Source organism: Mus musculus, chromosome 6 (genome assembly GCF_000001635.26).
Source record: "Mus musculus strain C57BL/6J chromosome 6, GRCm38.p6 C57BL/6J".
Lineage (NCBI taxonomy): Eukaryota > Metazoa > Chordata > Mammalia > Rodentia > Muridae > Mus > Mus musculus.
The window spans coordinates 148,863,051-148,876,316 of record NC_000072.6 but is presented as its reverse complement, the minus strand read 5'-3'; the positions used below and the strand labels follow the sequence as shown (position 1 = coordinate 148,876,316).

The 13,266-nt window shown below is 37.6% G+C and overlaps 1 protein-coding gene across 8 annotated transcripts in view; it reads left to right on the top strand.

Annotated features, from left to right (window-relative positions):
• Caprin2 (caprin family member 2) overlaps positions 1-13,266 on the top strand; it is a 53,766-nt gene that overhangs the window by 19,941 nt on the left and 20,559 nt on the right. For 6 of the 8 annotated variants that reach the window (XM_006507041.4, XM_006507040.4, XM_006507039.4 and 3 more), the window contains 5 exons: positions 3,154-3,309; positions 5,661-5,704; positions 6,672-7,328; positions 10,365-10,487; positions 12,745-12,814. In XM_006507041.4, coding sequence (XP_006507104.1) covers positions 3,154-3,309; positions 5,661-5,704; positions 6,672-7,328; positions 10,365-10,487; positions 12,745-12,814 — 1,050 coding nt within the window. The remainder of the gene's footprint in view (positions 1-3,153; positions 3,310-5,660; positions 5,705-6,671; positions 7,329-10,364; positions 10,488-12,744; positions 12,815-13,266) is intronic. The other 2 variants (XM_006507042.4, NM_001301351.1) reach the window with 1 other exon arrangement.

Sequence of the window (13,266 nt, the reverse complement as noted above, 5' to 3'; positions counted from 1 at the left end):
TGATCCATTGATTTATGTTAAAGTAGTTACCATATATTCCTATTTACTAAAAGAGAACTAACAAAATTTTGAAGTGACAATATGATTTTGGAACAACATCTAAGTACTAGTTCTGACTTCAATACTAGCTTAATCATTTTGGGGTTCAGTCTCATATTAGAATAAGGGTACATGTTCTTCTATTTAGTAGGTCATTGTAAGAAATGACAAATATTTGGCTAGTCTGTTGAACAATTAAATGACCACATTCAAATGGATAGACATGAAATATGAAGTACATAGCTTAGGATCATAAAAACCCCCTAGAAGTTAATGAACATTTTGCCATTAGTTAATTTCTTCCTCTTTAGAAAATATCCAAGTCTGGGGCTGGTGATATAACTTAGTAAAATGCTTTCTGTGACACATGAAACCTGAGTTTGATCCCCTACCTAGTACCTGTGTAAAAAAAAGACTGGCCATGCAATGGCTGAAATTCTATTGCTGGGGAGATGAAGAAAAGAAGATCCTTGGGACTTGCTGGCCAGCCAGTCTGACTGAATCCACAAGCTCCAAGTTTAATGAGAGAGTGATTGAAAAAGACTCCTGATATTGACCAGTAGCCTCCGTTGTCATGTGTACATGCAACCACACACAAATATACACACCTACAGAGAAAAATACTCATGTCTGTATAACTATCAAGATTTGTAACTGTGTTTAATACTTAAATTATAAGTGAAAGTTTATATTTTTTAATCTGGGCATGGTGAGATGCATCTCCAGCCAGTCAGGAAGCAGAGATCAGAAGATAGCTTGAGCCTAGGAATTCAGAGTTATCCTGAGCAACATGGAAAATCCTGTCTTGAAGAGAAAAAGAAACAGAAAGCAAAAATAAAGAAAAAACTGGTTTGGAAAATAGCTTGGCACTTTCTTATAAAATTAAATGTATACTTATTGTATGGCCAAACAGTTGCATTTCTATAACTCAACAGAAATGAAAACATGTGCTCATTTAAATACCTGTATATATTTATACTATCTATTCATAGTGGTTTTCAATTGGAGTCAGTGTAGATGCATGGCAGTAAATTGATAAAATATGGTATATTTGTCCAGTCGATTTTTAGCAATTAAGAAAAAGAAATGGCTGGGTATGGTGGCTCTTGCCTGTAATCTCAGCATTTGGAAGGCAGAGGTAAGAAGATCTTTACAAGTTTGAGGCCAGCCTGATCTACAGTTCTATTTTTTTTTTTAGATTTATTTATTTATTATATGTAAGTACACTGTAACTGTCTTCAGACACCCCAGAAAAGGGCATCAGATTTTGTTACGGATAGTTGTGAGCCACCATGTGGCTGCTGGGATTTGAACTCAGGTCCTTCAGAAGAGCAGTTGTTGCTCTTAACCCCTGAGCCATCTCTCCAGCTCCCTACAGTTAGTTCTAATTCAGCTAGAGCTACATAGTGAGATCTTATCTCAGAACAAACAAACAAAGTCCAAAACTCCAAAACAAACATTAACAACCAAAAAACATACTAATACATACAAGGGCATGGATGAATCTCAAAATAATTATGCTTAGTAAAAGAAGCCAGAGAGTACATGAGTATATATCATAAGACTTCATTTATATGAAATTCTAGAAAGTCACTTATTGCCAGGGGAGGGGACTAGTTTAAGAGGGCCTTGAGAGATTTTGTGGGTGATAAAAATGCCTTAAAATTGTGGTTCTGTTGATGGAAGCATGGCTCTGTTAAAGCTATGCAGTTGAAGTAGGTAAAAAATATTATTGTAAGTAATACTTCAAAAGTGACTAAAATATAGCCATGGTGGTGCATGCCTATAATGCCAGCATCCAGGTGGCTGAGTCAGGAGAATTGCTGTAAGTTTGTGGCCAGCCTAGTCTACAAAGTGAGACCTTGTTTCCAAAAACCCAAAAGGCTGATTAAAAAAAAGAATATTATTGCATTAGTTAGGGTTTCCATTGCTGTACAAAGTCACTATGTCCAAGGCAACTCCTATAAGGACAATATTTAGTTGGGACTGGCTTACAGGTTCTGAGGTTCAGTTCATTATCATCATGGCAGGAAGCATGGCAGCATCCAGGCAGGTATGGTGCTGGAGTTGCTGAGAGTTCTGGCATCTTGTTCAGAAGGCAAAGAGGAGAAGATTGTCTTCCAGGCAGCTAGAAGTCTCAAAGCCAACCCCCACAGTGACACACTTCCTCTAACAAGGCCACACCTACTTCTACAAGGCCACACCTCCTAATAGCGCCACTCCCTGAGCCAAGCATATTCAAACCACCACAATTATAATACTCTAATGAATAATAGACACAGACCAAGTTTAGATGTTCTGCCTGATTTGGAATTGGTTTTTATTGGGCATTTAAAATAAAATATATGTAACTTTGACATTATTTTTATGATTTAAAAAAAAACTATCTAGTGCCAGTATGTCAGTAGTGACAGACAGTATAACTTGAATGAAATATTAATGAAGGAATTTTGTAATTTAACAGTACTTAGCCAGATATGGTGTATCAAGCTTGTAATCCCATCCCTTGAGGGGGGGGGGTGCTAAAGCAGGAGAATAACCAAAGACTGCCTGGACTATGTAGTGAAACTTAGTCTCCACATAACGAATCAAATAGAAGAATATCACGAACAGAAGTGTCCAAGATAAAGTTTCCTATTGGTTATGATTGAGGAACTAGCTTTTAATTCTGCAAATCCTTAATGAATGGTTAACACAGAGTAGTGACTAGATATAGTGTCTTGGTGGCACTTGGTAAAAATGTCTCAGCTCAGGGAATATATGCTTTGTCAAGTTCTTTGATTAAATTCGTTGTTTTTTAGTCATTTTTCAAATAGTGGAAATAGAGACCCAGAGAAACTTAAGTAATTTTTTTAAATATCTAGTCTTATCTTTTTTGTTTGTATTGATTCATCATGAAGTAAGTGTAAAGATGAATTACTCTCTTATTTTTCCTGTATAGACAATTCCAGGTGTCAACCCCCTCCCTGTGGCCAATAAGTTGTCAACCCCCACCCTGTGGCCAATATTCTTGTGATGATTGACTATAAGCAGGATAGCATTGAGTCTTATTCTCCATACCTTTTAAAGAACTCTCAGGTTATGTGCTAACTAACCTAATTACTTTTTTCTTAGATAAACATGTGAAAGACCTGCTGTCTAAATTGCTGCACTCAGGTTATTTTGAAAGTGTCCCAGTTCTCAGGAATTCTAAGGAAAAAGCAGAAGAAGTGCTAATGCAATCAGAAATGAAAAAACAGTTACTGAAGAGTGAGTCTATCAAAGAGTCAGGTTTGTTGCAATCTTTGAAGTTCTTTAGCATGCTCTTTTTTGAGACAGGGTATAACTATGTAGCCCAGGTTGGATGGACTTTAATTTTTCATAGGCTGGTTTTGAACTTGGAAGATTGTCCTGCTTCTGAGTACTGAGATTAATAAGTTTGTACCAGGACTCCTGTTTTGTTTTGTTTTTAAATATTTGTTTAGAATACAAAGAATTGGTTACATTATGGCATTTATTCCTAATAACTTTTACACTCCCTCTTGGTGGTATCCTTTTGCTTTCACATATACTTCATTATAGAGGTTGCATCTCTTACTACACTTTAAAACCATCATTTTGAAATGATTTAGTTTCTATTTTGTTTTGAGATAAAACATTAGGTTAAAACAAGTCATTTGTGAAACTTGAACGAACCTCTTTGTTAAACTATATAGGATAATTCCATATAGCTTAAATGTAAATCATAGCAGAAAACAGAATTTTGAGGAAGAATGTAAATTTTGTTTCAGTTACTGATTTAGGGTTGAAGAAACAAAATGAGTGTTTGGGGATTTAGCTCTCAGTGGTAGAGCTGGATGTGGAGTTGCGTGCCTTTAATCCCAACACTCCAGAGGCAGTGAGTTTGAGGTCAGTCTCCTCTATGAAATGAGTTCCAGGACAGCCAGGGCTGTTAAACAGAGAAACCCTGTCTACAAACAAACAGAAAGAAAACAAGAAAATGAAATATATTACTTGATCAGCCATTTATTTTCTTCTTTATCTTTTTTTTTTAATGGTTTTAGAGCTTTATTGTAGAAAGACAGGGAGAAAGAGAGAAGGTAGAAAGAGGGAGAGAGGCCGGTCATGGCCAGGTGGAGAGAGGGGGGAAGGGAGAGAGAAAGAAGGAAGGCTACAGATGAGAGTAAGAAAGGTGAGAGCTTAAAGAAAGAGCTGCCTTTCTCTTTTTAAAATAAAAAAAATATTTTTTATTTGGCAAGGTCTCAAGGCTGGCCTTAAATTTACTATATAACTAGGGTGGCCTTGAACTTTTGATCCTCCTGCTTCTGTCTCCCCAGTACTAGAATTAAAAGTTTGTATTCAGTTGCTTACTTTATATTGTATTAGGAACCATACTGAGGAACCCAATGCTTTGTGCATAATAGCAAAAATAACCAATTAAGCTACCTCCCCACTCCTACTTTGCTGATTCTACTAGGACTGTGCTAGGAAATGAAGCCTCCTCAAATGCTGGAATATGCTTCCAGAACCTGATGACTGAAAAGAAGCAAAGTCCTAGGAGTCCTGGGAGTCTTTTAATGTCCAGTGCTTCCCTGTCTCCCTCTCTTACTCTCCTAACCGTAGTACAGTTTGACAGAGGCTCCATTTCAAGCTGAGGTTACTAATTTGTCTTCGTAAACTTTAACTGTCATTACAGTTTTAATAAGGCTATTTGTGGGTAGAAGGAGATAGGTAAAGGCAGCCTGGTCTACAGAGCAAGTTTTAGAATAGCCAGGACTATAGAGAAACCTTGTCTCACAAAACCAAATCAAACCAACCAACCCAACCAACCAAAAAGCAAACAAAATATTTTTAACTGGATATGATGGTCCACACTTTTGTTTTTGTTTTTGTTTTTGTTTTGGCTTTTTTGAGACAGGGTTTCTCTGAATAGCTCCTGCTGTCCTGGAACTTACTTTGTAGACCAGGCTGGCTTCGAACTCAGAAATCTGCCTGCCTCTGCCTCCCGAGTGCTGGGATTAAAGGTGTGTACCATCACGCCTGGCCCGGATGGTCCACACTTGAATCCTTGCACCCAGGACTACATAATAAGACCCTGTCCTTAAATTAAGTTTTAATGGAAATGACTTCAGTCAATATCTTATATAGGAGAAATACTAACTTCAATTATAATTATCCTTAGAACGCATTCCTTTTTTCCTTCCTATTTTTGTATTCCACTCCTTGTACATGTTGTGCAAGTGCTCTACCACTGAGCTATAAAACCTAGGCTGTCCACATACTTATGACCAATAAGTAATAGATGAAAGAGTCCAGCTATGAATATATTTAATCGTATTAATTCTTCTGAGTCCTTTGAAATTCATGGCTGGAATGAATTACAGGAATAATAAGAAAGCTTAGAACAGCCGGGCATGGTGGCGCAGGCCTTTGATCCCAGCACTTGGGAGGCAGAGGCAGGTGGATTTCTGAGTTCGAGGCCAGCCTGGTCTACAAAGTGAGTTCCAGGACAGCCAGCCAGAGCTATACAGAGAAACCCTGTCTCGAAAAACCAAAAAAAAAAAAAAAAAAAAAAAAAAGAAAAGAAAAAAGAAAAAAGAAAGCTTAGAACTTTGTATTTATTAATCATTTTATCTTCCCAGAATCTCTTACGGAACTTGTACAACCAGAGATACAGCCACAAGAGGTAAGATGTGATTAGGTTGTTTCCATCTTTCATCTGTTACTTGTGGTTTAGTCTGAGGCTTGGGCAGACAGACTGAACTATAATCCTGCTTTGGGGTGTTTTAGTTTTGTGTCTGGCTGGATTGTTGTTCTCTTCTATGTAGTAAACAGGAGGACCACATCTGTTCTATGGTGAGAGCTAATGGGGGCTAGTATGATAAACAGTAACTTGTCCAGCATTAGCTATTGCTACTTTATACCCTTATGTTAGACTTTTAAGGATGTATAGAATTTTGTTAGCAGAATTTACATAATAGCAGAAAAGATTGTTTACTCTTTGAAAATGACATTGAAATTTGTGAAAGTTGAAGAGAATTGGAGAACCAGATACACAATATAATAGATAATGTGAGCAAAATAGAGAAAAATCTGGAAACTGAGGAGACATACAGATAAACAGTATAATTTCATAATTGAACTATCCTGGCTGTGACTTATAAAGGAGGGTAACAGGTAGGTGGAAAAACTCAGGCTGGCAAAGGCAAAATTGGTAGATTTAGGTACTTCCTAAATCGGTTGTAGTGCCATATCATGTAGTTTCTTCTAGTTTTTAAAAAATTTTTTTCAAAGATATATTTATTTATTATATGTATATGAGTACACTGTAGCTGTCTTCAGACACACCAGAAGAGGGCATTAGATTCCATTACAGATGGTTGTAAACCTCCACGTGGGTGCTCTTAACCACAGTCAGTGCTCTTAACTGCTGAGCAATCTCTCCAGTCCCAATTTTCTACTTTTGAAGTGTCAAAATTTACATTTTGTTAATTGAGTAGATAGAAAAATAGGCCAGTTTCTTCAAGGACAAGTTTCATGTGACATGGTTTCATGTGAGACTAAGGGACATATGAATACCAATAGAGTTAAACATTACATTCAGAGTCTATGCATTTTAAGCCTGAAGCACATTGTTTATTTCTCTGACTTAGTTTCTTAACAGACGCTATATGACAGAAGTAAAATTTTCAAGAAAACAAGAAAATGTAGAACAATCCTGGGAAGCAGATTATGCTAGGAAACCAAGTCTCCTCAAATGCTGGAATACACTTCCAGAGCCAGATGGTCAGGAGAAGAAGAAAGAGTCCTTGGAGTCCTGGAAGTCTTCTCTTAAGACTCAGGAGGTATCAAAGCCTGTGGTTTCCTTAGTACAGGGGAAACTCAGGCCAACATTGCAGGAAGAGCAGAAGCAGCAGGTTCCTATAACACCTGTCAGTCAGTGGAAGCCAGAAAGCCCTAAGTCCAAAGTGGGCAGTCCTCAAGAAGAGCAGAATGTACAGGAGACACCAAAGCCATGGGTGGTTCAGTCACAGAAAGAACAAGATCCAAAGAAGCTGCCTCCTGGATCCTGGGCAGTATCTGTGCAGAGTGAACAGAGTGGCAGCAGATCCTGGACCACCCCTGTGTGCAGAGAACAGGCTTCAGTGCAGCCTGGGACTCCAGTATCCTGGGAAAACAATGCTGAGAACCAGAAACACTCCTTAGTACCACAATCACAGATTTCTCTAAAGTCCTGGGGAGCAGCTTCAGCAGGCCTCTTACCAAATGGCCAAGTCCTGACGAGGAAGTTAAATGTAGAACCCAAAGATGTGAGTAGTAGATTTTTATGTCTGCCTCCTGTTAATGATAAGATCCTAGGATGTGAGGTTTATATGGAATGATCCTTGGATATAATCTTTTCTAGTATTGGTTGTTAAATTATGTTATTAATTATATATAATTAATTATAGATTATAATTATAAATTACTTAATATTGCTTATGAAGCAAACATATCACTTTGGTTTTTTTAGTCAGGAACTTTCTGATCAAGTCTTTGGTCATCTAATAGTGTGAAGAACCCTTTTCTTTGGAGAGATCAAAGCATCAGCATTTTATAAATAAAGAAAACTGCCAGGCGTGGTGGCGCACGCCTTTGATCCCAGCACTTGGGAGGCAGAGGCAGGCGGATTTCTGAGTTCGAGGCCAGCCTGGTCTACAAAGTGAGTTCCAGGACAGCCAGGGCTACACAGAGAAACCCTGTCTCAAAAAGCAAAAAAAAAAAAAAAACTTCTCAATGCTGCCTTATAGAAAGAGAATTTTAAGCCAGGCAGTGGTGGCGCTTGCTTTTAATCCCAGCACTTGGGAGGCAGAGGTAGGTGGATTTTTGAGTTTGAGGCCAGCCTGGTCTATAGAGTCAATTCCAGGACAACCAGGGCTACACAAAGAAACCCTGTCTCAAAAAAACCAAAAGAAAAAAAAAAAAAAAGAAAGAAAGAAAGAAAAGAAGGAGAATTTTAGAGTTGTCCTTTTCTTTTTCTTTTTCTTCCCAAAGTAAGGTTTCTCTATGTAATAGCCCTGGCTGTCCTGGGACTTGCTTTGAAGATCAGGCTGGCCTTGAACTCACAGAAATCTGCCAGCCTCTCCTCCAGAGTGCTGGAATTAAAGACCTATACCACTACACCTATATTTTTTTTTTGTTTTTGAGACAAGATCTCACTGGGCAGCTCTGGCTGTCTTGGAACTCAGTATATAGACCAGTCTTGCCTTAAAATTCATAGAGATTCACTTGCCTCTGCCTCCTAAGTGCTGGGATTGGAGGCATGTGCCACCACTCACTTTTTTCTTTTCCTTTGCCATGACTTTCCTCCCTTCAAGTCCTATTTTTTTCTCTCCTTTTCTTTTTTACAAGTGCTAATGTGTTTATATTATTCCTGCCCTTGTAGAAATTTGACAGCCACACCTTATTAACTTAGAATATCTAATAGTAATTGCATGATTGCTGTTGAGAAGCATATTAAAAACTCAGGTTAATACCCCAATAAAGCTCTTAAAACAAAACAAAACAAAACAAAACAACAAAACTGTAATTTGAGAGTTTGAGCCTAGCCTTGTCTACATATAGCAAGTTCCACACTAATTAGTGCTGCATAGTGAGAACCTGTCTTAAAACAAAAAGCAAACAAACACATAGAAAACCAAGCCAAACCAAACCAAACCAAACCAAACCAAACCAACCAACCCAACCCAACCAACCAGCCAGCCAACCAACCAACCAACCAACCAACCAGCCAACCAACCAATTGTTGTTTTTGTTTTTTTAGATCCACTTGGCATTTGAACCTTTACCTTATTAGAATATTGATCTTATGATGTTTTGAATGATATTAAAAACCAGGGATGTTTAATTTATTGAATTTGCTTTTATGGGACAGGCAACATTGTATTGATGTTTTAGGCTCTTTGAGTAACTAAGAGGGCATTCACTTCTCTGCGAACAGCTGTTCGCAGCTATAAAGAATACGGCTAATGGCTAGAGAGAGATGGCTCAGTGGTTAAAAGTACTCACTGACTATTCTTCTAGAGGAGATTGGGGTTTGATTTCAGACGTTGTTATGGCAGCTCACACTGCGTTTCAGTTCTGGGTATCTGATGTATTTTAGCCTTTGCATTCACCAAGCACATAAATGGTATACACACGTACACAGACAAAACACCACATATATGTTAAAAAATAACAAGGGGCTGGAGAGATGGCTCAGTGGTTAAGAGCACTGACTGGCTGGGCTGTGGTGATGTACGCCTTTAATTCCAGCACTTGGGAGGCAGAAGCAGGCGGATTTCTGAGTTCAAGGCCAGTCTGGTCTACAAAGTGAGTTCCAGGACAGCCAGAGCTATACAGGGAAACCCTGTCTCGAAAAACCAAAAAAAAAAAAAAAAAAAAAAAAAAAAAGAGCACTGACTGCTCTTCTAGAGGTCCTGAGTTCAAGTCCCAGCAACCATATGGTGGTTCACAACCATGTGTAATGGGATCTGATGCCCTCTTCTGGTGTGTCTGAGGATAGCTACAGCGTACTCACATACATTAAATAAATAAATAAATAAATAAATAAATTAAAAGAAGAACTTTAAATTGTTAATTAAGGTAAATTCAAGATGTCTAGCAGTTTATCATGAGAGTTTCTAACAGCAGACGCCTCCAAGAGTATGTTTTTAAATTAAATATAACAAAATACTTTATTACTATTGTGTATGTTTTGTATATGGATATATATATAGCTATATAGTATTTAATGTCTCTGAAATCATATGCATCTTAAGAATGAGATGCATATTTGTTAACGTGATAATAGTAATTCTTGACTTGATGAGAAACATATCATTGGTATGTGTCATAGTCAGTGAGTTCTTATCACAGAACAAATGCTATGTATAATGAAAGGAAGTATACTGAGTGAATGTATACTTTTCAGGAAGGCCTTTTATTCTGTGTCCTTTTAGAAAGACAGTGCTTTAGCTGGGTCTGGTGGTGCATGCCTTTGCAGCACTCTGGAAGCAGAGGCAGGTGGATCTCTGTGAGTTTGAGGCCAGCCTGATCTACAAAGTGAGTCTAGGAGAACAAGAGGTATTACACAGAGAAACCTGTTTTGAAAAACCAAAGAGAAGAAAAAAAAAAAGAAAGAAAGAGATTACTTTATGTTTTAGAAAGACTTTCATTTAAGTTGTTTGAAAGGGGAAAACTGAAATAGATTTTTGTGAGAATTCTTACTGTGATAAATCTAATAAATATTTCCATTTGATTTCCTGAAGATGTGCTAGTAATGTAAGCTTCCTGGTGAGTTTCACACATGGTGGGTTGTCTTGTAGGTGCCTAAGCCCCTGCCTCAGCCTATAGACTCTTCTTCTGCCCTTCCAAAGGATCCAGTATTGAGGAAAGAAAAACTGCAGGACCTCATGAGCCAGATTCAAGGAACTTATAACTTTATGCAAGTATGAGCAGTGTTATTTTATTTTTTGTTTTGTTTGACTTTATTGTATTTTTTGTTCTTTGACAGTTTCTTACATTACATCATATCCAGTTCAAATTTCCCTGTCCCATGGTCCCTTGTACCCACCTTCATATTCTCTCCCCCCTCTTAAAAAAAAACAAAACAACATAGCATTTAGTTAGTGCTATCCGCATGTGTGTGAGTGTGGGCTCATTTACCAGAGCAAAAGCAATCTACTCACGGACACAGACCTAAAGAAAAGTGATATGTGTCCCATCTCCTATGTCGTGCCTCCCTCCACTCATGCATGATAGCACCCCAGAATATATCAAGGGGTGATATAGCTCCTCAGCTAGGGGCAGAACTTTATGAGTCCCTGTCTCATCCATGTTGAAATAGTGACTGGCTTGGACTTCTGTAGATTACCATGAGTTCATGAGTACAAAAGCTATGTCATATCCAGAAGAGAGCATTTCAAGGCACGCCTCCCTATTTGGGTCTCACACTTTCTATGCTCTCCTCTGGGATATTCCCTGAGCTGTGAAGGAGTTGATACAAAATGTCCCGTTTAGAGCTGAGCATTCAAGACACTCTATACACTTTGACCACTTATGAATTTATGCATTGACTGATGCTTACTGCCCAAAAGCTTCTTTGACCAAGGATGATAGTAGTACTAATCTGTGGGTATAAATATATGTATTTAAAAGGCAGTTTGAAAAAAATCCATTTATCAAAACAGTACCAGTAGTTTTTCTTCCTAGGGCCTCTGGTCCCTGCAGCCCTAAGTCTTGGGCATATAGTATCAGGGACAAATTACTTCCTGTGAAACAGGCATAAAGTTCAACCAGGAAATGGTTGGCTGTTCCCATAACTTTCCTGTCACACATTTTGCCTATGAGACATTTTAAAAATGACTCTTAAGTGATATTTCTGGAACTAGTAACTTGTGTATGAAACATTGTGTTAAAATTCTTAAGATTCTAGATCCCATTATGTAGAATGGTGTCCTAGTTCTTCAGTTTCCTTGCTATCAGGACAAGTTGGTTTTTCTGCTTTGTTGTTATTATTATTTTTTAATGTGAAAAAAATTGCAGTCTTCACTTCCTAAGTTTGTTGTGTGTAAAAAAATTAATTAAATATATCAAAATATCATGTGTATAAGTGTCAGGACTGCTGCAGATTTTTGGTAGATGTATTAAAACTGAGAACCATGTTAGCTGCTTGGTCTTTCCAGGTCCCACTGCCTAAAAATGTATGAGACACTCATCACCTGTCTTCAAAGCTATAGAAGATTGGAAATTTGTGCTAAATCAATAATTAAATTGTGTAAAAGACTATTTTCCCCTTGAAGACAGGGTCTCCTCACTGTGTAGCTCTGCTAGTCTGGTACTCACAATGTAGACCAGGCCGGTCTGGAATTCAGAGAGTTCAGCTTGCTTCTGCTTCCCAGGTGCTGGAATTAAAGGTGTGACCAATAATCCATTATGAAATTCTGTGTTTAGTTAAATTGTATGACACAGAGTCTTAGAAAATTTCAGAGCAGCATTATATTACTGAGGCCTCTCAAGTAAACTAAGTAAATTTACTCAAGTAAACAAAGTAAATTTAAATAGAGGAAATAAGTCTTGAGCTTTGGATATAGGCCTGGGTGTAAACACCAGTACTGTTTCTTGACAGCTGCATAACTCAAGTCAAATTCTTTCTTTAATTTCCAGCCCTCTAGTTTGCAGAATGAAAGATAATTTGTTTATCTTTCATTTTATTTCAAGATAAATGAAAGAAGAAAGATGCTTTCTGCAAATTTCTAGCTTCAGTAAGCAGAGTCTGGGAAGTTTTCTTAAGAGAACCCTCTTATACAGATATGAGAAGGGAATAGTTTCTCATCATAAAATGTTTACCAGCAGGAACCAGTAAGTAGTTGAGATAAAAATAATTAGACCTTCACATTTGTTAGGTATAATAAAAATTTAAGTTCAAACTAGACTGAGACTAACATTTTATGCTTAAGACTCAGATCAGGCATGCATACTATATAGAATTTCTAGTTTTAATACTTGACCCAATCTTGAGGTTTGTTTGACAGTAACTTTAGGGTTTAGTTTTGACTCTTCAACTTGTTAACATCACAAGGTAGAAATTAGCTACTTGCCTGCAGCTTAGCTAGCATCTTTGGTAATAGCTATGGTCAATACAGTGAACTACTTATTAAACGAATCATCTGTGTTTCTTTTTGCTATCTAAAATCTCCTCTTTAGGAGTCTGTTCTAGATTTTGACAAACCCTCAAGTGCAATTCCATCATCACAGCCGCCTTCAGCTTGTCCAGGTAACCCACTAGGAACATAGTTATTCTAAAGACTTAAACAGCTTTGGAGCTAACAGTCATTTCTTTTATGAATCATTCACTCACTCCAGATAGCTTAAGTGTGTTAATTTATTCTAGTTGTATCCATTAATCAGTAGAGTTACATAGGGATAAATTATCATTAGGACGTAAGCATCCTTTAGTAACATACTATATTTGTTCGAAAATATAATGTCCTCAGATGGGCAAGTAAAAATGCCTAATAGCTGCTTTAGCAATTTTCCATGTTCTTTCTGGGATTGTGATTTCTGAGTACAACCTACTTGACTTTTGAGTTGTCGGTCTAGTGTGGAGGCTTTTGGATCATCCTAGCTGACAAGATTACTTCAATAATACTTAGAACAATGAATATCATGATAACAAATGATGGTGCCAAAATGGTGTGATGCTTCAAAGCTCGGGGCTGTGGTTCC